This window comes from Harpia harpyja, chromosome Z (assembly GCF_026419915.1).
Source record: "Harpia harpyja isolate bHarHar1 chromosome Z, bHarHar1 primary haplotype, whole genome shotgun sequence".
Lineage (NCBI taxonomy): Eukaryota > Metazoa > Chordata > Aves > Accipitriformes > Accipitridae > Harpia > Harpia harpyja.
The window spans coordinates 3,965,362-3,988,914 of record NC_068969.1 but is presented as its reverse complement, the minus strand read 5'-3'; the positions used below and the strand labels follow the sequence as shown (position 1 = coordinate 3,988,914).

Genomic DNA, 23,553 nt, shown 5'->3' with positions numbered 1-23,553 from the left:
ACAACAGCTGTAATTATATACCTTAAGTGAAAGGTGAGTCAACATCTTTGCCTGTACTGTGGCAAGATTGATATGTTCAGAGCAGCATCGCTTTCGTCTTGAGGAAATTACGCTTGGGCCTGGTGCTTTCATCCGAGAGGGGACTTACTGGCACATGCTGCTGAGAACAGTTGCACCAGTCCTGAAAGAGCGAGGCATAAAGCTGAGTACCGTTAGCACGTGAGGATCCCGATTTGTTTTGCTTGACATCTTGAAGGTGCTATTAATGGGGCTTTCCATTCCTGAAGTACCCCATCGGTGTTGATATGCTTTGGGGGGAGGTGAGGACCTACCCTAAAGTGCGTGAGGAGAGGAATCCTTGCAGCGTGGGATTAATCGTTTCCTCTTGCTCTCTTGCAGGCACCTTTATATTCCTCCGAGGTCAACTCTCAATTTAAGTATCTTCATTGTGTCATGTTAGGGTGAATAAGCATGAATAACTTTACTGTTGCTGATCACATTCAAAACCTACAGTTTTGTATATGTTCCAACTGATATCGAATATTATTTGGCAGATATAAGTAACCACTTATTGCAGTTCTTTATGCTGCTGAGAGCAGTATATGGGCACAGTTATTCTACTTGAACTCTTGCAAGTCCCCCCCGCCCTTTTTTTTTTCCTGAAAAGGCACTAGATGTGCATACTTTAAGATAAGTAAAAAATAGGGAAAAAAGCACAGAAGTGGGTTGTTCAACGCAACCAACACATTCTTACACTGTATCCTTAAATTTAAATGGTCTTAAGTTGAAGTATCGTGCAAAATACATGCATTTTCATATGGATTTAAGGAAGTATATAATTTCCTTTTTACTTTCTTTGCATTTATAACCTGTCGCTTTGGCTGTCTTTTTTCACTTAACAAAAATTTCATGCAGTTCATTCCAGTGATTGTGTGTCAGTACGTATGCAGCAAGAGAGGTTGCTCTGAAGTAGAACAAGACATGCTTTATTGATTTATAGTTTGAGGTCATCGACCTGAGGTCAGAACAAAGATCTGTATGCTGCTCCTATGATGTTGCCAAAGCTGCCAACAGCTATTCCAATTTAATTCCAAATATAATTTATGTGTGCTTTATGATCTATTTTCAGAAGTCATTGCTTGTATGTATGTATGTATATACATAGGTCTTATTAAAATAAACCTACTAATTCAAAGGCTTTTTCATGATTAAAACTGGCAGGAATTGGTACTAAATTGAGTCCATAACCATTCTGTTCAGAATGTAAGGACAAATCATCTTGCAAAAGCAAAATTTAAGTGGAATATCTGCCTATTTGTTAATATGCCATAGGTGGTACAGCTTGTAGTTGTTCTTGGAGAAATAATCTGTAGGAATGCAGATATAAGTGGGCATTTTCTATTTTACTGCAATTTTAATTTATTTTATTTTATTTTATTTACAGGATTAGCTGGCACTGCTGCAGACCTAGAAAAAAGAAAGCTTATTTTTGGAAAAAATTTTATACCTCCAAAGAAGCCAAAAACATTCTTACAGCTAGTCTGGGAAGCATTGCAGGATGTGACTCTTATAATCTTGGAAATTGCAGCCATCATATCTTTGGGGCTTTCGTTTTATCAGCCACCTGGAGAAGGGAACGAAGGTAAAAACTTTTATAGAAGTCATTCGTATAAGTTTAAGTAAAACCGGTCCTATATCTCAAATTAATTCCAGCCCCACCCTCCAGAAGGTCACTAACAGGAAATTTCCATGTGGGTTGTTCCTATTACCATTACATCTGGTACTGACATTTTTTGTATGCTTGACATTTCGTTATGCAAGTAGCTGAACCTTGTGACATGTGCTAAATGAGTTAAAGAAAAATCACAATATTCTTCTAAAACTGGAGTATTTTTGTTTCTCTTTTCACCTTTGAGCTTGTTAGGTGTTTGTTTACCACATAGATGGTTGTTTACCACATTATAGAGGAGAAATATGTAATTGCTTATATAACAGATATATCCTATCTACACGAACATGGACAAGTCTTCAGCTAGTTTATATCAACTGAAGACTTGAACTTAGTGAAATTCACTCATTTCAGTATTTTTAGTGATACAGCTGAGGCTGGTGTGCCTGGCTGAAAAGGGAGTATTAGAGGCTAAGTCATGTTACTTATAAACTATATACTGCAGAATCCTTCTGTGATAGCTGTAGAAAGTTTTAACACCCTGCCTGCCTCCCCCCCTCCCCCCCCCTTTGGAAAGCACTCTTGAATTCCCATGCTGAAAATATTCATTCCTCTACATAAATGAAAGATTTCCATTTCTGGCAACTGATCCAGATTTTTTTTTTTTTTTCCCCTTGCTCTCTCATAGACTTATAAAGCTGGATAAAACATGCTGTGTGAAATGACGTGAACAGCTTGGCAAATGTATGAAGAATGTCTTCCTCTAAATATAGCCTTGCAATGCTTTTTACATTCGCTTCAGTTTCCTTTGGCTACTTTCCTTGACGACCCTTCCTTCTTCCTTTTCCATTCACAAGCAGAATAAGCACGTAGCTATGCATAGCTCTTGTGTCATATTTATGATTCTGTAATCCTTTATATATAATCAGGATCTTGTGTTGATTTCTCACTGAATTTTGAATATGTGACTTGATTCAGCAGGTGTCTGATTTAGGCATGAAAAGATAAAGGAGTAATTTGTTTTTTTAACTGAAGAAAACATTATTTATTGTTATTACCTCATATAACTGGACATAGTAGAATACCTTGGGGACATTGTAAACCATGAATGATGCTTTACAAAATTAGAATTTAGTTCTGCAAACTTTTTTCTTAGGCATAAATGTGCAGACTACTCTCTTATTTTTTAATTTATTTGGTGGGAAAGGAATTTTGAAAATAGGATTGTTATAGCTTTTAGGAAGAGGGGAGATGTGTCATCAGGCATTTTTTTCTTTAATTTTTTTTTTAAATTCTTATTATTTTGGTACTGCATTTAAAATGTTTCTTTTCCCATGGGAAGGTATGACACATCTGTCATTCTGAGATAGTCTGAAAAGCTCAGCAGCACAGCCTGGGAAAAAGTGTTTGTGTTTTCCCACAGCACAGTATTTTATTCAATGGTCACTGTTTTCCCTATGTTTTTAGAATTGTTCTCCTGGAAGGTTTTGCCATGTTTTACAGAGGGAGAATAAATCAAGTTAGTGAATATCTTTTAGTCCAACTTTTTGAACACATTGTAAAGGTCTTTTACATTTTTTTGAAGTCTGTCTTTGAGCCGTTGTATAAATGTGGGAGATTCTCTTTCATTTTAAAATTCATATATTATAAACTGCTGCCAAGAATACCTATAGTTTATTGGTAGATGTTCTTTTTAAAGAGTCCTGAACATTGAAAAACTGACGTATTGAGCTTGATTTTGCCATTGGTGAAGTAGGGTGTAGTCATACTTGAAATTGATTGATGGTTTTGCATAATCTTCGGTAACCAATTATAAAATAATACTATATGTAGACTAATGTTGAGTAAAATTCAAGTGAACTTTTTATGAAGAAACAAAATATGCTGGTTTGCCTAAATTTAAGCCAATTTATTGAACAATTTAAACTCTTTCTTCAGTTGAACGTGAACCTGGATTCAGACCAAAAGTGGGCCTATCTGAGGAGAGTGTAGTTCTTTGAAAGGGCAGCAACTTGCATGCTGTCTTGTGAAATGTCTGCTTTCCTGTCTAAATCTCATATTCATTACACATTGCTTTAGATTGGTCCATCTGTGCATTGCTGTTGTAACAGAGAATATGGAAAAAAATATCATATAATATGTAATGTCCCCGCAGCAGTCTGCATTATGCCTGACCTCATTTTCTTGAGGTGAGAGGGTAACATTGCCTATGGGATGTAATAGGGAATCCCTACCCAGTGGCTGGGATAAGTGGCAAATTTGCCTTTGGGAAGCATGAAAACTGGTATTTTCCTTTTCCCAGAATGAAAATTTTTCATTGAAATGTCCGTTTATTTGCAAGTTCTATGTTTTTCCTTGAAAAGAATGTATTTTCTTCTGAAAACACAGCCCAATGTGAGGAAGCGGAGCTGGCATTTCTTGCTAACTGTCTACTCTTGAACTTGCCCAACTCCTCCACGGCCTACTTTAAAAGTTTCTCAGACAGTTTCTGGATGAACTTAGCAGGTGTACCGTCCAGCCCCCTGGGTGATGCCCTCGTGGGGAGCTGGTGAGAGGCAGTGCCAGTCCCTGGTGCTCAGATCTCCCCTAGATCTCTTCATGGAAGCGGTGTGGAGGGGCTGCGGTGCCCGCTCACAGCCGCTGAGGCTTGGTCTGTGGGTTGGCTAGCTAATGGTCAGCTTTGCTGGAAAGAATTTCTCTTCCTAGATGATGCATTCTTAACTATTTTTTTTCTTTTTTTTTTATTTCTGTCCCTAAAAGTTGTTGGTATTTGATTTTGCTGGTTGATGACAATGTGAAATATAAAGCTTATGACAGTCAGGTTTGTCTACAGCTCAACAAAAAGTCTCCTTTGTGTAACAGGACACTACTTTTTGCTGCGTGGTTGGTTTATAGTATGTGACAGCCTCCTCTTTTGAGTTCTAATTTTTCTCTTCTGTTTTTCAAAATGAAATGCACTTTCATTTTGAAAATGAGTCAACAAGACTGTTCTCCTTCCCACACTGATTTGCCTGATCATCACTGCTAATTATCTGAACTCATCAACTTACTATCATCCACACGGATCTTTCAGAGTCTAAAAACAATTGTAAACATAAATTCAATACTATCACAATGTAAAAGACTTAAAGAAAAAAAAAGAGAAAAGGCAAAACCTTTATGAGCAGGCAGGTGTGAGACACTGTTGGTAAGTGGGATGGCAAGCGGAGATGATAAAGAACAGCCAATTTCCACGCAGGTCCGTGGCATATGTAGTGAACTGTATTTTTCTTATCACAGTGAAGCTTGTACTGTAAATTGGCCTCACGTTGCACAGATTTGTGCTGATTCTTTGGTCATGGCTAAAAGTGCCTTTGATCATCTTATGCTTTTTCGATGTCTTTGAGATCTGTGACAAGGACAGGATGGTGAACAGAGCATGAGCCTTTCTGTTGGAGGCAGAACTATGTGAAAGTGGATATTTCCACGGAAGTGATTTTGTCAATGGCAGAAGCATTAGCATTAGCCAAATGCTTTTTTTTCCCCTTTGCTCAGAAAGACCTTGGTCTGTCTTCAGGAGCAACTTGAATGAGAAGTCTGGCCAGGGAGTTGTAGCTGAAGCCATAAAAGATGATATGTCTTGGGAAATATTAGAGAAGGGTTTGGACAGGCTGGAGTCTACAATGAGAGCTGGCTATCTGTTATTTTCTATTATAGTCAAATACACAAAGAGACCTGAATAAGAGATGACAGTGGTGTAGTGCAAGTTCATTAGCAGCTACGAAGGGGGTGGAAGAGCATCTGAAAAAGCCAGTGGAAAGCAAGGCTGTGATTTGATTTAGCCTCTTCAGTTTTTATTGGGAGTGGAGCCTTGTGGCTATTACCCAGTCATAAGGAGTGCTTGTGCTGTGCTGACTCGTATCGCACAGTAAACCCAGACATCCAGGCTCCCTGGTGATGCCTCTTCCCTCAGCCACGTACCTTGCAGCGATGGGGAGGGAGTGTAAGAGCGGAGGGAAGAACTGAATTTCCCGCTGGACATTTTGATATTCAGCATTTTTTTGAAAACAGTAACTTTACATGAAAGCTCAAATAAGAAAGGAATAATGCAAGTAAAATTTTACAGAATGTTTAAAACTGGCCAGTTGTTTTCTTTCAACATTTTTGATTGACACAATACTGTCTTGCAATATTTCATTTGCTTATTACTTAGGACTAACCTGAAAAGTTGTGACCATCTAAAAGTGACAGCCTTTCTTTGTAGGAATAAGGGATAATAACATGAAAATAAGAGACTTCAAGACACAGTGTCAGTAAAACACCACCTTGCAGATTTTTTTAATCGAGTGTACGTATACACTGCCTTTATATCTAACATATTTATATCTGCCTTTCACATATCCTAAACTTTTATCTACCAATGACCTTATTAATTAATATAATAAGTTGAACTCATCTTTATTTTTTTAGAGTTGATATAACTCTTTCTTTTTGGACACTTGAAATCTACTATAATTTTTGATGGTGTGACAGAGTTAGCATTTAACTGTTTTCTGCAGTTTAAGTGCAAGATATTTTCCTCCTGAGACTTTTGAAGGAAGAATGCATGATAAAATCCACACATCTAAAAAATACTAGAGTGCATGAATTGCCTCAGGAACTTTGCCTAAGGGTATAGCCTAATGTATGTATGTTAGTGCATCTTGCTGTGTAGGCAGTTACAAGCTCAAAAGTTCATTTTCTATGTGTGTTTCTAGATTGGCTAGTATTTCCCATTTTAAGCTATGAATGTTGATACATACCTTGCCAAATTTTAGTCCTTTGACTGTAGCATAATTGCATTTCCAAACATCTGTAACGCAGTGTCGTGGTTTATCTTGAGAAAAGTAAGTAGATTATTGTCTACTGAGTTGCATTTGGTTTACGCTACTGGAAACAGTTGGTATTTCTGCGGTTTTGAAGTATCAGTAGTGACATTTCTCAACCAATCTGAACTGGAAGAAGTAGTAACCTATTGTTGGCAGGACATGAAGTTTTTGTTCTACTACAATTCTTCATTTAAGATATGGGTGAATCTTGGAAAACACGATTTCATTTTCTGCTGCAGTCACAAAATCTAGTCTACAGGAATTACTAGATAATAGCATACTTTTATTGCTTCTCCAGAAGCCACTTCGGTTTCTGTTTTTTCATATTTCTTAGCAAGAGTGGAAGTTTCAAGAATTTTGTTCTCAAAAGCTATGCTAGAGTTGTTTTTATGATCTGCTTTGCATTCCCTTTCACCATCTGACAGGCCATTAGGAGCAATTGAGAACTTCTGCATAAATTATTGTCAGCCCTGTGGCAATTACTGCTCTCATTACTGATCCACACAGAATCATTCTTCCACTCTTTCAGAAAAGTGCAAAACTGCTGCTGCATTTTAGCAAATGTATTTTGAGAGAAAATCCCCGGTGCAGATGTAGTCTTTACTACAGGGATGATCACATACGGGTGTGACTTAGGCAAGTTAAAAATACCTTGTTTCTCAGAACAAAATCCTTCTGTGTCCTGGGTTAATAGATTACAGGATCTGTTCCCTGAGCAAACAGAATAGTGAGCCTGTGATATGTAAAGAGGATTTAACGAATTTATGGGATCCTGGCTTTTTTTTTGTTGTTGTTACGTAGATTAGAGTTAGACCAGGGCTAAATGTGAAATATTTATCTTTGTCTATCTCTGTATGGTGAAATCATTTTTGTATGCAGTTTGTAAAGAAATCTCAAGTGTCCTGTTTTTAAAGAGAGTATATGAATAGAAAGAGCTGCTTCATGAGATCAAGTACCTGGACTGTGGTCTCAAACCATTACATTGCTTGAGGAAATGAAACATCCTTTGGGAAAGAGAGCTTAGACTCAGTCAGAAACCCACCAAGGGAGTGAGAAATGGCAGTGCTTCTCTCAGTTGCTCCCAGATCTCTGTCTCATTTTGGCTGTAGATCTCCAGGAATCCCCCACCTGGCTTGGTTTGGAATTTTTTTTTTTTTTGACTCTTTCTCCTTAGATCTCTGCTGAAACAGTCAGTTCTTCTTGCAGGAATGACTTAATTGCAATTCTTCTGTCCCTTTCTGAAGCCATCTTCATACAGTCTGCCCTGCAATTCAGAGCAAATCAGCAGCATTGCCCAGGTTGGGTGCATCCCCCATCTATACCCTTGTTGAACTGGTTAAAAATTTTCAGAGTCTTCTGCTGACACCTTCACTAGCAATTTCTGAGCCTTCTTGAATCTTCTCCCTTGTTACTCTTCAGGCCTGATATCACATGTGGTTCTTACTACCCAGTTGCAAAAACCACTAATGTCAACACCTGACAATCATTTACTGTTTACATGAATGTAACAAACCTTTTTACTTTTCTTCCTCGAATTCTATTTCCTTATGTGGATTACAAAGGGGGAACAAAGTAGCCTGAGGTAAGAGGTTTTAACATCCCACAGTTCAATGTGAAGCTGCAGGCATGATGTCTGTTTTCAAGTGTACGGTTCTTTGCAGCTTTGGCGGGGTTGGAAAGGAAAAGTCGTCTTGGTTGAGGTAGCTTCTGTTAAAATTCCCAAGGCAAAACTCTAGATTGAAGACAAAGTGAAATAATTGATTACATTGCTTAATACTGCTCAGCGGAGGTTTGGCTGGGTTAGCCTTCCCCTTACTCATGCAACAAGTTAATGAACAGGAAAAAATACAGAAACAGGGCACGGTCCCCTGAAACTTGGTCTTCCCAAGCTACTTGCATTATGCTGGTGTTGGTGGTAAAGTGCTGCTGCTGCTGCTCAGGGCTGTGGCTGGGGTGCCTGCTGACCTCTCGTGACTTAGTTTCCTTACAAGAGACTGTGTTTCCTGGGGTTCACCACTCAGTTGTTTCCTTATCATTCCTATGATGTGCCACATTGCTTGGTCAACGAGGACTTAAGTTGGAGATTTAAATCAGCAAGGGTATCCGTATAGTTGGAGAGAAGATACAGCTGATCCACAGCTCCCATGAGGATGGTTGCTTATCTTGTTTCTGTGCTAAGCCTCCCTGTTGAGGTAGTACTCACTTGTACTCATGGTACAACTGTTCTGTGCATAACTAGCAAATCTTGTGCTCCTTGTATGTGAATCTGAACAAATACATGTGTACGGATTGAATGGACAGCAGGTCACAGTCAGACGTGGAAATGCAAATGCCAACATGCTCATCAATGCTGGATTCGCCAGATAGCTGTAAAAGTCTTCACTACAGAAGCAAAGGCCCATGTGATGTTTAGATAAAAAAACTCCATAAAAATCAGTCTGAGGGGAAAAAACCCCACCCCAAACAACTCAGCCCCTGCCTTGTCCAGATCTATTGCTTGGGATCTGAAATACTGTGCTGTTCTCATCTTCTCTCAGGTTACTGCCTATGAAGATATGACTCAAAATATGTCTCTTGACATTTCATCACATTGAGCAAGTCTGTAGTGATAAGTCACAGTGGGAAAGATTTGACCAGCCATTAGTGCAGGTATCTGTGGAAGGAAGTGAAAAAAAGTAAAAATTTCATCCACGTATATAAAGAATATATATAAAGATTATATTAAAAAGGAGAGAGAGATATTTAAAAGAATATAAAGCAGCTGGCAACAAACTTCTCTTTCTTAGTTAGGAGTGAAAGTGCTGAATTTAATACCAGCTAGCGTGAATTTCTGTCCAGTTTGTAGTCTGTACTGGTGTACATTTTTAAAAAAAAAGTATTTCTGTTGATTTCGGTCAGTCCAGTCCTCCTCCTTGCAAGTTCCCTACCCCTGATGCAAGTTCTGCTGGAGCAAAACAGTTGCAATAGGCTGTCTGCTGGGTTTCAGCTAGACTCAAGTACAATGTCATGTTATAAAGATACGTTGTCTGTCCCAATTCCCCAGCACTTATTACAGGTATTATGGAACCTCTTGGATTAAAAAAATTCTTGTAGTAACATGTAATTAAGACATTGCTCCTTCAAAACATTTCCAAATTTTGTTATTATGGGCAGTATCGTCTTGTGGTTCCAGTTCTCAGCTTTCCTTAGATCAGTTTGTGGTTTCCTTGCTTCTCACATGACATCTAAGCTACTAAAGGGAATTTTACCCTAATAGCATACAGCAGACATTCAAGCATTCCCCTGTATCCAGGGGAAAATAAGAAATACCACCTTTCTAATATAGCTCTAAGGTCATGTTAACAATTTTGTTAATTGTTCGGTATTTGCATGTATAAACAGCTCAAGTTTTTCATCCAGCTTTTAACCTTTTCCATAAATTGGTTTTGTTTTTTTTTTCTATCTTACCCAAGGGTAATTCCTACCCCCCATTGCCTATATTTGCAAATCAGCCAAAATCATATACCAGTTTACTATTATCTTCAGATTCACATGCAGGGTTTGTCTTCTGCTTTTGTACGCATTTCTCTGCATATAGAGAAATTTTCCCTCCATTGGAGGATGCAACTAGAAATCTCAGCCTGCCGTGCTGAATCAGCAGATCCCAGTCACCATCACAGTCTAGCAAGATGCATGTTAAGGGACAATGGAGAGGGGGAAAAAAACCCCAACCAAACAAAACCGCAAACCAGCCTTGGCACCATCACAAGAAATAATGGTTCACAGCTGTATTGCCTTGTGGACAACTCTTAGAGGTTAATTTCTTCTATTTATTGGTATGCAAGAGACGTGTTTCCTTTCTGTTGGGAAGGAAAGCAGTGCATCACTTTCCAACTTCCCCAGGAGGACGAATGCTGGGGCTTACAGGGAGAGCTGGGCAGTCTCTGTAATTCAGGCAAGGTGGGACAGGAAGGAAAAAGACCCTTTCTGCGTGACATGCATGACAGGACAGCTTGACCTTAGATTTGGTAAAAGTCTTCTCTTTTTCCCAGTTTTTAATCTATGATTTCTTCCCTTCTGTTTCTTTACCAATAGTTGTGATGCAACTACATTAATTTTAGTATTTTCAGGTAGCTGATGTTTGGAGTCTCTCACTCCTTCAGTATCCAATTCTTAACAATTTTCTCCCCACTCTCACAGAAACGTTTTTCTTTACTGGAGTTATTGCCCAGATCATAAACTTCTTATATTCTCTTTCCAAGAAGTGTAATGTCTTAGTAGGTTGATCTGTTTTTCTCTGGGGATTCTAGAAATCTTACATTTTTCTGATGAAATCAGCTTATTCTTAAATTGTATAAACATACAAAATGCCTGCTGGGGAAACCTTGAAATAGATTCTTGTGTACGCAAACACATATTGGCGCAGGAGAAACACACAGGTGTCATTTGGGCAGGAAGCAAACATTGGATATCAAATGAATAGCAGGATTAGCTCTGCAGGAGCGTTGCCATCTCATCTGGTGTTGGAAATGGTGCTCGGCATTATTAAATTCTGCGGTAGAGTACAATCAGTTCCTGCCAAATGTAAACATATTGTTTTTATTGTTTTTATCTTTATTAATATTGATCATTTGTATTGCCTAAACACTAGAAATGAGCACTAGAAAATCGATGCATGGCTCAAGATTTCATGTAAACAAGAAATACTCGTGTGCCCTCTTTGCTTAAATGACCCTGGGGGATAAGCAGTTGTTTTGAAAAAGTTAAATAAAGTAAAAGCACTAATTATTGAGGAACTTCAACCAAATTTAATTAAACTCAATTAAAAGTAACCTCAGATAAATAACCACATGAAAATCTTGAGCCATCCTCTGAGGAATTCAGTTCATTTACTTCCTCGTGAGATGCAATGAGTGTAATTGTATACAAACTAAATATTTTAATGCAGCATTTATCAATTTTTACCTCATCTTTACCCATACAGTCCACATCCAGGATTTCATCGTACATTTTCCTTAGCATTTTAATTCAGTAGGGCGACTCATATGGTTAATGAAGCACAGTAATTTTTTAAGTCCTTTGCCAGACTTTTACATACTGAGAGTCTTGCAGGGCCAATTCAAGATCCTTGGACACAAAGATTTCCACAGGAAAGTGTTGCGTATGTCTCCCTGTCTCTAAAAATCTGCCTCTCTGGGTTTCATTAATATGCACTTAATATATTTGATTAATGAGTGAAAGAATCAGAAATGTCAGAAATGAGTCTGCTGAACAAAGTTAATTCTCTATTCTTTGTGGCAGGTTTAGATCTTAAGCTTTTTTTAAAAAGCGTTTTACATGTGATAACATAGATTGCATTAAAAATCCATACATGGAGGCAGCATAAAAATCTAGTTTGTAAGGCCAACATCAATGTTATTTTACAAACCTCCTAAAATCATAGCAGTACATAGCAATAAACAACTGTAAGTCTTTTGCCAGCCCTCCCAGTCATGAAGCCAACATTAAGATGAAAAACTGATTCCACAACCTATGTGTGTGCACTTTATATTTAAAAAATGTCATCAAGTAATATTTTTGGTACATTGAAAATCCATTATCTCTTTAAGTCCTTTCCATAATGCAAAATGTATTGTAGAAAATGTGAAGCCTTTTTAAAATAAAATGAGTTAAATTTCATTCATTTTAATCCTTCGCAGTGATTTGAATCTTAACTTCCACCCTGCTTTGTGAACTATGTCAGTGAAAAAACAAACCAACCCAGCATCCCTGAACAATTGCTTAAAATATTTTCAGAATTTTGTGCAGATGCTGAAAACAAGAATAATTAGCAGACATCTTCAAAGCGCTTGTATATCTCAAAAGGTCAAGGGAACAGCTGAACTGTCTTGTAATCCTCACTGTCACTGTCAACTAATCACTCGTTGGCACGGCAGGGCAGTCTAGCTGCCGTTTCCGAGTTCTTGATCTGTACTATTTGCAGGCTGTAAGCACTGGTTTTAATTTTGCAGGGCTGTCAACCATTTGTCTAGTAAAACACAATCTTATACCAAACCAGGTACTTCTTCAGAGGGTTTTAGTTCAAACTTAATTTCATTTTAGCCCTTAATTAGAACAGATTTGGAATTCCCCCCCGCCCCCATTTGTATCAGGGTGCTTTCAAATGACTTTGTTTTGACTATAAAAGCCTAAAGTGTGTATATTATTTTGTAAGTCTATATAGAGCGTGTTACATAACGTTCTTCAGGCACTGAGGAATACTAAATCAATGGAAAAACAGGTCGTATATAAGAGGCTATAAGGGCCATGCAGCCTTAAAAGCTGATATGTCCTAAGAGGAATCCTTTATCGTCTTTGCTGCTGAACAAATGACACTGATCCAGCTGTCACTTCACTAGAGGTTTTTATTGTGCTGTCCAAGGAGGAAAATTTGCAAGAGAAGCTGAGACAATAGAAGTGCAGCTATTAGAAAAATAGCATTTTTATATAAAATAGATTAATCTCCAAGTATGGATTAATTTTAGAGTTATCAAAACACAACTTTTGAGGAGTGTTGTTGCACGCACTCAAGTACTTTTATCGTTCTTCATAAAAATTAAGCCATGAGATTCCCAAAGGATTTTTTTAAACCAGTCTAAACCGTCTGTCAGTACAAGGGATGAAGCAGTTGGCATCCTGGAAGACAGGAGAAAAAAATAGGAGAAACGGAAGTGTTTGCCCTGTTAAAAACAGCTTGTTCTGCCAGAACCCCAGCATTTAACCTCCTTCCTCCCAAAACTAGGATGAGGTGAAGCAGCATATGGCTTCTAGTGATATTAGCCCAATCTGTTTTGTTAAATAAATTTAGTTGCTTAAGAAAGTATTTGATTTTTTAATTCCTGCCCTAAATCGTGCTTCAATGCAAGGTCTAAATACCCAGGAGCAGAGAAGAGAACAGGTTGGAGTATCTGACTATTATCACATGTGTCCAAACTGTCATGCATGCAAATTATCATGCTGTCTCCCAATACTTGTATCAGGCTCTTTTCATGAGGAGAAAATTGTGCATTTGTGAGTTGTCATTACCTGGGTACGCTATTTAATTTCAGAAACAATTTTGCTTTTATGTTGTTTTCAAGATTTAAAAGATGGGACAAATTTAGGTTTAGGGCTCTAATACTAGATGAATCGGTGAGAGTCCTGGGTGGTATGGGGTCACGGAGAGCATGATGCAAGGACGGTTTGGTGGCTTGTTTATAGAGCCAGATGGAGCCTGGCTGTCGGCGTTCAGCTGTAGCCGACAAACACGTCAGGACGTGAAGCGAACCTGCAGAGCCTCTCTGGGGTTTTGTAGCCCCGTGCTCAAGATGGACCCTACTGAGGAGAGCGCAAAAGCTCAGACAGCGCCACAGCAGCCTCCTCCGGGGCGTCTCTGCAGGATCGTGCCGGGAAAGTAATAAACCTGGCTGTGCTGGCATATTTCTGCAGCTTCAGGCTGGCTGGTTCTGTGGATTTGGGGAGATTACATCAGTTTGGCTGGCTTTCTGGGTTCGTACAGAGGTGCTGCGCAGCCTGCGCCCGGGGACCGCTGGGGAGCTGGGGCAGGGGGTCGTCCGAGCATCGTCCCCTGCACCCAGCGAGAGTCAGGAGGACTGTGACCGCAACGGAGGGAACGAGCCTCGCTGGCCTTGTTTTCATCCTACGCAGAGCAGCACAGTTGTGTTTGCTTTAAGCTCCCCAGCTCGCTCTGTATCAGGAGCGCAGGGCTGAGACAAGTGCTGGGTATATAAATCCGAGAGCACTCCAGTCTCTGTTCCTCCCTGGCCTGGTTAATCCACAGCCTGGCGACAGCATCCGAAGGCAAACAAGAAGGCAGGATATGAGAAAACCTACTCGAGGGGACCTTGGAGGTCATTTAGTCCGTCCCCATACTCAAAAGCACTGTCAACAATACTTAAGCCATTCTTGACAGAAAGGTATCATACTTATTTTTAAAAGGTTCCAGTGATGGCGGTTCTGTGTCTTTCCTAGATAATTTGTCTCGGTGTCCGTGCAGTGAGACAGTTGTTCCTGGTGTATAACCTAAACGTTTCAAGAATTTAAACACATCACCGCCTTGTTATATTTTTACATGCATGTGAAGACCAATTTGTCATACTATATTTCCAGCCATATTTTGTCTGCTTGAAGACAACTTGATTATAAAGACCAATGTATAGCTATTTATGGGAACTTTCCCAGCTTTTTCAGTAGGAATTTGAAATTTGAACAACATGTCAATTATACAGAGGAATACAAGTATTGCACTGAATTTGACAAAGGGATCCAAAATATTATCTTAAAATTATTTACCTGGTGTTTAAAAAAAAACAAAAGAAAATTCCCGCAAACCAACAAAACCCCCAAAGCTCTGAAAACATCTTTATTGTCAAAAGTTAACATTAATAGCTTATAAAATAAACCAGTGTGAAATATAGGAATACTGAGTGTTTTCTTATTCGATTGTGAATTAAAAAAATCAGTTCTAATTTAGCAGCTTTAAAATCTCAAATAGTTTTAAAATTTGCAAAATCTGTTTATTATGTGACATTTATTAATTGAAAGTATTTTTGGATCAGGTTATAGGATTGGTTTACAGTTTCAAAGGAGGGTGCTGCTTGCCACCTAGTCTGCATGAGTTCAAACAAACTATGTGAAAACCCAAAGTCTGCATGTGCTTATGGTTCATGTCTGTTGGTGGGTTTGAATTAGAATGAAAAAATATTATCTGCAAAAAATGTTTAAGCACAGATGACTGAAACAAAACAGGTATACCTTTTTGAACACAAAAACTGTGATGACAAGGCAGATGTATTGCTGCCTTTTTTTTTTTTTTTTTTTTTTTTTGAGAAACCTGTAACAGTAAAACAGGACTTTGAGACAAAATATCTAAAACTCAGCATGAAGTATGTGCACACATATGTGTAATCAAGTATTGAACTGGGACCTGGGGAAATTGGGACCTATCAGAAAAGTAACAATTTAAACAACTGATTCCAATTTATTTCTGTTACTGCATAAGGAGTTCTGCCTTTTCTCTGTAGGATATGCTGCTCATCTTGTTTCAGTTAAGTATGCATAAACTTTAAGAATCTTAAAAACTAGATGAGTTGAAACCAAAATTAATATGCAGAATATATGGCATGTGTGTTCTAAATGGAGGTTACCCTAATTACACGCAGCTTTAGCTCGCTTTGGGTGTATCGACACTAACATTTTAGTTTGGATCCAGAGTATGCTTCAGAAATTACATCTCCTGTTTGTCCCCAGTTAATATGCTTTGCTTCACATTGCAGGGTGCTTTTGGGGAGTGCACAAACTGGATGTGCATTCAGATGGGATTTCATCCCATCCTTTGGGATGAAACTAAACTGAAAAATACGGTTCAGAAATGTGTTTCCTTAGCACATAAATTTGCACTGTAAAACTACTTTTATAGGGCCACATTATTTGCTAGCGTTGATAGAAAATTTTAATGCCTTCTGGTGCAAGACATTATGATATAATGTTTAATCTTTTACTGACATGATTTTTCACCTCTTAAAGCTTTATAGCACAAAGTAATGAAGATGAGAAATTTAATGAAAGTCATAAACACTGCAGTTTATGAGCTGGTTTTGTGGCTGAGGTCTATAAATCTTTCATATCTTTTTCAACCTGATTTTCTTGTTCTCATGAATATGACTGATGAGTGAGGGAGTAACAGCGTCAAAAGAGGCTGAGGTGTTTCAAGAACTGGCTCTAGAGCACATCGCCACAGCCTAAGCTCAAAAGAGCATTGGTTTAATTTTCTGGTTTTGCAGTTTCCTAGCTGTGTCAGTTTGCTTAAGCTACTCAGTTGCAAATTTTCTTAATCAGTGGCTTTCAAGCTGTGGTCTGTGGACCTCTGAGAATCCATGAATTACTTTGAAGGGGCCTATTAAAATCAGTAACCTATTCTTCGTAACCTCTCTCTGCAGGGCTTGTAGATTGGAAGAAGTTGACAATTACTCTTTAAATGGTCTAGATGTGTGAAATGTATCAGTTGGCAATCATAACTTCATCCTGTGCTCGGGTTTGATTTTTTAGAAGCTCCGTTGAAATGTCTGTCAAGATTTCCAGACAAATCCAACTTTTTTTCAATATTGTCTTGCAAATTTTTGGTAGCATTTCTGTTAAATACAGTCTTTCTCTAAAATCATCTTGGTTGAAACATTTTGTTTTAAAGCACAAAAAAAAAAAGGAAAAGAATAAAGGGATATTTTTGGAAGCAAGTACATTTTGTTTATATTAGAACACAGTCAAAGAGCGATGGAACAGTACAAGCACCCATTACTCGGGCGGATGTCACCCTAAAAACCTTCTTCAATGATTTGCTCTTCTGATCATTCTCCTTCAGACAAAAAGAGAATTGGCTTTGTTTGTAAGGATTTAGTAGATGAAGCATAAGTAAGAAAGACAGCTCTCAATCTGATTACATATTTGTGAAATATTTGTTGCTCTGTGTTAATGTTAAATATTTTTCTTAGATCTACTGAAAGTCAGGTGGCTTGATGATAGCCAGTTTGCTGTTAAGCATTTATTTATTTTCATGGGCTTCTGTGTTTCCTGGTGCTTTCAGTGATCTGCATTGGGAGTGGTAGCTGAGGAAGGGTTCAAATCTTCCTCTCCATCCACCTGTATTTAGGAAGTGCTGGAAATCATCAGGGATTGCTATGGGAGAAATGGGAACATTCTTCCTGGTTTTAGAAACTCACTTAAGTAACTGCAGCTTTAGCTTTCCAGTGTGTTTCTACTGAGTGCCTGGATAGTTGGAGCTCCAAACATGCCATATTTTCTTGAGATGGTACTTTTTTTTTTCTTCAGCCCTGTGTTCAGGAGCTAAATGTGCCATTTGTGTTTAATAAAGCTCTTCCAAGACAACTTTACCCCAGTAGCTGCAGTGTTCCCTATGCAGGGTTTTTAAATAGCAAGGTTAGAATTTTAAATCAAACTTAATTAAACTTATCCAAGTGAATAAATGTCAACATATGGACAGCCACTTCACTGCTAATATCAAGCTATCAGAAATTCTAATTTTTTCTTATCAGTTTTATTCATAAAGTTTTGTTTACATTGGCACAATAGCCTGTTCCAAGTACGGTCTTACAATACATGATCATGAAAAAAGGCATTCCTTTCCCTCCTTATTTTACTCTGAATCAGCCAGTGCCATTTATATTAGTGTTCCAGTTAAGTGATTCAAAACTCATGCAGTTCTCTGGGATCATAGTCTCCTACGTTGTTAATTCAATTTAGTACATATATCTTTCAAACTGAGTTTCTGTTTTACATTCAGTTTTGTCATAGTTCTGGCATTTAAATAATGTCATCCAAAGGGAATCCCCTATTTGTGCTATGTGTTCTTCACTGCTGTAAATTGGTTTGCGCTGTTGTTGATGCAGTCAACATCTGCATCTTAAACACTTTTCTGATATGGTCAAATCAGTTGAGTTATCCTTAGAAACCCTAACTGGAGGTATTGAGGCTGGCCACTAAACAAAATTTCACAGCAAAGTATTGATACATATTTCTATTCTGCATTGGAACTGAACCAAGGTCTTTCAGCTTTTTTCCGTGAAAAACCCTGGGAAAAGAGCCTAAACTGAATGACTGAGCAAGAGTGTTTACGGTTAAGGCCATATACACTTGGTCTGCATTCTTGGAACAGTGACTTAAATTTGGAGAATTTTGTAACTCCATTTTTATACGTCCTGGATGAATACAAAGAAGCCTTCAACCGTAACCAGAAATGTCATTGTGGACATTGATATTTGCACTGAAATGAGAAATTACATCAGAAACAATTGGTTTTGACAAATGTAAGTATTTTTTATATTTGATTGAGATTTTCTCAATATCTCTATAGAAACAGTTAAATAATAATAAGCAGCTTATATTTATTTATGGAATAGTTATAGATTACGCTAACAGATACACAAGCTGTTTCTGGTCTGTATCTTTACTAGAGAAGGTCATTGTTAGATTATTCAGCACAGCCTTCCTGATGTAGACAAAGCTCTTGCTCTATGGAATATGTTATCCTGTATTGGGAGCCTTAGTTTTTGACTGACAGTCTTTACTTCTCTCAATTAACCCGAAATAATTAATTATTTACAGAAGGTAAGAGAAGGCTGATTATTTCATTTCATTAGTTTGTCTTTTTTGAAAAAGTTTTTACTATCTCATACATTTAGTAACGCCTGTGAAGCTGTTTATGATTGTTTATTATTATGGGGGTAAGTGTTTTCGATGATGTGTGAAAACACTTGTTTTGTAAATTCTTACTGGGTTGCACAGCAAACGTATTTACTTAAAAGATAATTAAGTGAACGTAATTGCTCTTTTGTAAGTGTTTTGATGAAAATATATTGCATTGATTGTTTTATAATATGCTACCCTGGTTTTTACCATATGCTAAAATGCTTACAAATGGCCTACTTCTAGATTATACAAGGTTGCATTAAAATTTTATTTAGTAGATATTGTCTTTCCTGAAGCTTCCCTATTACAAACTTCTTGATTCTTAACTTCCTACTTTTCTGGCTGGGTATGCAGTCTGTCTATCTGTCTTTCTGACTCTCTCTCTTACCCCTATTTCCTTTGAACCCATCGCCTTTTGAATGAGATAGAACAAGTGAGGTTCTGCTCACCCAACAGTGGTTTGGGTTTTTTTGTGTCAATTGATATTTTTATTGCAATGTGGAAATCTGGAAATACCATACATGTGGTGTCTCTGTAAGAAGCAACAAGAAAGAAAATGTAGGTTTATACACAGATTCTCAGAGTCCGCAAGAAAAGGCTGATATAGGTATCACTCTCTGCCCAAGAACAGATAACTCCAAAGGAAGTATGGAAATAATACTATGTGCATCATGGACTCAGAAAAAAGCAGACGTATCACTTCTAAAATACAGTTGGAATGAAGTGGAACATCAGGTTTTGGGAGCCAAGCATTTGTCCAAAGAATGGTTTCACTCTGGTTTTGCTCAGCTGTATCAAAACTGTCAGTTCTATACTGTTCACCAGCACAAAATGTGCTTAGGGAGCAAATTCATTGCTGGGTGTCAGTGATATAGATGAATGACATAAGTTTAAGCCTTGAGCTGGCTTCAGTAACAACACATTAAGAACTTGTAAAGTGCAAAATGTGCACATTGTGTCATATGGGACCTGCAAATTAAATAATTGTTTCATAATGTAAAGTGACTTACATCTGGTTTCTACAAATCTGTGTTGGACTGCAAAAAATTAAGTCCCATAGATACCTTCCCTTCATCAGAGATGTGTAGATCATCGACAAAACTGGGTTGCTTTTAGATATTGCTCATTAGATAGATTCTCAGATTGCCAAGCATGACTTAACTCTCAACTGGGGACATGAGGTAATGAGATTTAGAACTTTGGGATGAAATATAAAAACTTCTCACATATTTTCCAGGAAGAGATTCTCCAGAAGTATTAATTCTGTAAGAAAAACTCAGCTAGGACATGACCTTGCAAGCATTGTTGAGTAACTGCACTTAAACTCTCACGAATAAACACAGAGAACAACTTTCAAGGTCTGGTTCTTACATTTGAAAACTGTGTTTTACCTTTGGAATATGTGGCTGTATTTACCAGACATTTTTAGCTCTGAGCAATATACAGGAAAACTATAGCAATCGGATGTCAAGGTTTTCCCTTGCAATCCCTAAGAACAGGACTTGTGATTAAAATTCCCATATCGGCCTTTCTCTACTTTCTCTATGGCAACAAAAAGAAACAAAACTGAATATGAACGTTGTAGAAGTAGTTGTATGGTCCTGTCCCCTTCCATAGCCTTCGGTGGAGTTAGGACCCCAACCTTTTGACTGATCTTTACAAAATGCATTTCCTTGGAGGTGCCAGTCAGAAGAATCTTGCTCAACATACTGCATCTCTTGAAGTTGAGTGAGTATTTTAATTAACATTGCTCACAAATATTTGTGATCAGGCTGAGGAATGCGTGAATATATATGCTTCCAGGGCTTACAGATTTGTTTCCTTGCATGAATATGTCAAAAATGTGTAAATATTTAATATTGAACTCTAAAGTCGACCGTTATATCACTAACCTGCAGGGACAGTATCTTTTTTTTTTTCTTCTTCCCTCCCCGCCTCCCTGCCGGAGTCCTTATATAACTCACTGATGTATCACGAAGCAAGGAATTCTCATATTGTTTTCAAATAAGTATCCAAAAATCACTTTTAGTGAACATACAAGCACCCTAAACCTGAAATGTGTGTAGAATAAATATCTCATGCTAGCAAATTCCTTCCGTGTGGCTCGTCACAGAAACCAATGTGTTTCTGGAGCACACAGTCTGACTTACTACAAGTAACTAGAAAATGTTTTTCACAGTTGAATAAGTCCTTGGAGAATATAAAAGAAAGACAGAAAACTTGGTTTTTGAAGTTCTGGTAATTTCTGCACCTCTGCTGTTAGCTATGGCTCTGCGGTGACACTTTGAGCTTTGCCGGGCTGTGGCCTCACCTTGTGCTGTGCCCTTACTGAAGTCATTTGACATCTGATGATGCATCATCACACAGAGGATTTGGGGAAGGAATATTGGTACTTCAGTAACTGGCAGTCACTCTTTGGACTAATTTTGTAGCAAATGGTATGCTGCAACACGGAATTTGTAAAAATAAATATTACAGTATCTGTTACAGCGTAAAAAGTCTTGTTAAGGAGGGGAGTTTATGATATTTATTGCATAATTTTTGGTTATTGTTCCTTTTCCTACCCAACTGAATAAGTTTGATAAAATAAGTAACATCACTTACGGTGTCAGTAACAAGAGCCTAGCTCTACTAATGAAAAAGCTGTAACTTAGAGCTGCTCAATTTGCTTTAATAACATCAGCGCTGTAGTTGCAGCTAAGGAAAAATGTCTTTACAGAAAGCAATTAAATAAAAAGTTTTTATCATGGGAACTGTTGTCTTTCTGATGACAAAACCAGTTTGACTGACTAAAAAAATTACCTCTGGGGGTGTTAGGAGATTTTCCTGGGGAATTTAAATGCCACAAGGTATTCTCAGCTTAAAAATAGAAATGTGTAGGTTGAAATGAGCAGCTGAGAGGTATGTGCTGTAGGTTGGGACTTAGGAATACAGATGTTCACAGATTTTTAAAAATATCCTTTTTCTGATTTAAAAATTACCATGCTGCAGCTTAAGACTGTATGGTTTGTAATTATTATCGTTATTCTATTCAAAGTGACTTTAAGAATCTCCTCATAACTATTTGAAATCTTAAACAGATATTCTTTTTAGCTGCACAGTGCTCATATGCTTCTTTCTGTATTTGCCCAGATTTGGTTGATATTATGAGAAATGCACATTGAAATGGTGTCCCTGACCTTAAAAGCATTCCAGTTTCCAACAGGACATGAGCCTGGTGATCTGTCAGATGATGCTGTCTGGCTATTTGCGGCCTTTTCCTTTTTTTTTTTTCCTTTCCCCCTTTCTGGCTTTTACCAAATTGAGATGATTAATAACATCAACCAAATTATTCTCTCCTGCCAGTTACAGTGAAGTTTCTTGCTTAATGTCTTTCCAAAATGCTTTAACCTGCTCTTGTGTATCTTCCTCTCTCACCTTCCCCTTTTGGCACGAGTGTATTGAAGTCTCTTCTATCATACAGTTCCCTTCCCTTTTAATATCCTAGGCCTTGCTTGCTTATATTTTCTTTCTAAAACCTTATATAGAATTAAAATACCGCTAATGCAGAGTAGGCTTCTCAGGCTTATTTTGAAATTACTGGCAATTAAGTAAGTGCATCAAAGGGTCCAGCACAGGCTGAGTGCCTGGGTGTTTGCTCAGCTTTGCAGGTTCTTGGGCAGGTTTTGTTGCCCACAGCTCTTGCTCCCAGGTTGCTCGCAATCTCTGATGAGACAGAAACCCAGGTTGCTGCGACTTCAGATGGACTGACTACGTGTGTTGGTTTGAATTACTTTCCCATTCTTTTTTTCCTGAATCCTCTTTACCTTTGGGTTCTCTCTATCTCCCTTCATCTCCCTTCAACAGAAAACTTTGTCGACAGTCTTTGCTGACCTATTTCTGGTCAGATTTCAAGCCTTTAAAATTCTGTTCTCTTTCCACAAGTTTTTGGTAATGTACTTTTGAGGTATTTTATGGAGGACACAATCATATTAGTCCCCTTTTGTATTTCTCAGTGTTCTTTGAGGCCGCACTGTCAATGTCCTCCCACTCCTCTGTGGGGGGTTCGGCTCACCTGTAAGTCCCTGCACCTGCACTCCTTTGGAATAAGCTAATCCATTTTATAACTTCATCTGCTTTTTCTATGCCAAAGGAGTTACAGCCCTTTACATTCTTGACTTGCATTCAAATCTTTATAATCTCAGTTTCAAACTGAGTATGCATTTTCTGTCTCATGAGGATGAGGCTTTGAGGAATGACATACACATGGCATATGTTCATAGTATATGGTAGAAAATAGCTTCATATTGAAAACTTGTTTACTTTTTAAAAATTGAATTTTCTGACAGATAGGACCTATGTTAAATATAATTTTAAATAAGTACTTCACAATTCACTGTCTTGGAATAAAACCTTACCACAAATCACATATGGATATTAAAAATTCTTTTGTGATGCTTTCAGTCTGTGCCTTCCAGTAAAATCTCAGGCATATTTTTTGGTAACATTGGGAACAAAGTACTATCTTGTGAAAGCATAGCAGCAATCTTGGACCTTAACACAATCTTTTAAAGCTTATATGAGCATTCTTAATAAACATTAGATGCTTTAAACTATATTTTGCTACTTAGGCATGTTATTATTACATCATTTGTGTGTCTTATTTATATTCCTTATTTTCCCCTTATCTGTAAGGTCAATACTGTGTCACTCTGCGTGCTACAATAAGGGCGACAGATAGTATTAGGTGTATTGTTAAGAAGTATGAGATTTTTTTCCCCAATGAATATATACAGTTTCTTCCTGTAAATTAACATAAGGATTTCTAGAATTTCTAGA

The 23,553-nt window shown here is 37.8% G+C and overlaps 1 protein-coding gene across 20 annotated transcripts in view; it reads left to right on the top strand.

The window, feature by feature from the left end:
• ATP2B2 (ATPase plasma membrane Ca2+ transporting 2) overlaps positions 1-23,553 on the top strand; it is a 442,871-nt gene that overhangs the window by 303,514 nt on the left and 115,804 nt on the right. For all 20 annotated transcript variants that reach the window (XR_008233449.1, XM_052776594.1, XM_052776599.1 and 17 more), the window contains one exon: positions 1,445-1,642. Coding sequence is in view for 19 of the 20 variants with exons in the window: in XM_052776594.1 (XP_052632554.1) it covers positions 1,445-1,642 (198 nt within the window). In the remaining variant the exon portion in view is untranslated. The remainder of the gene's footprint in view (positions 1-1,444; positions 1,643-23,553) is intronic.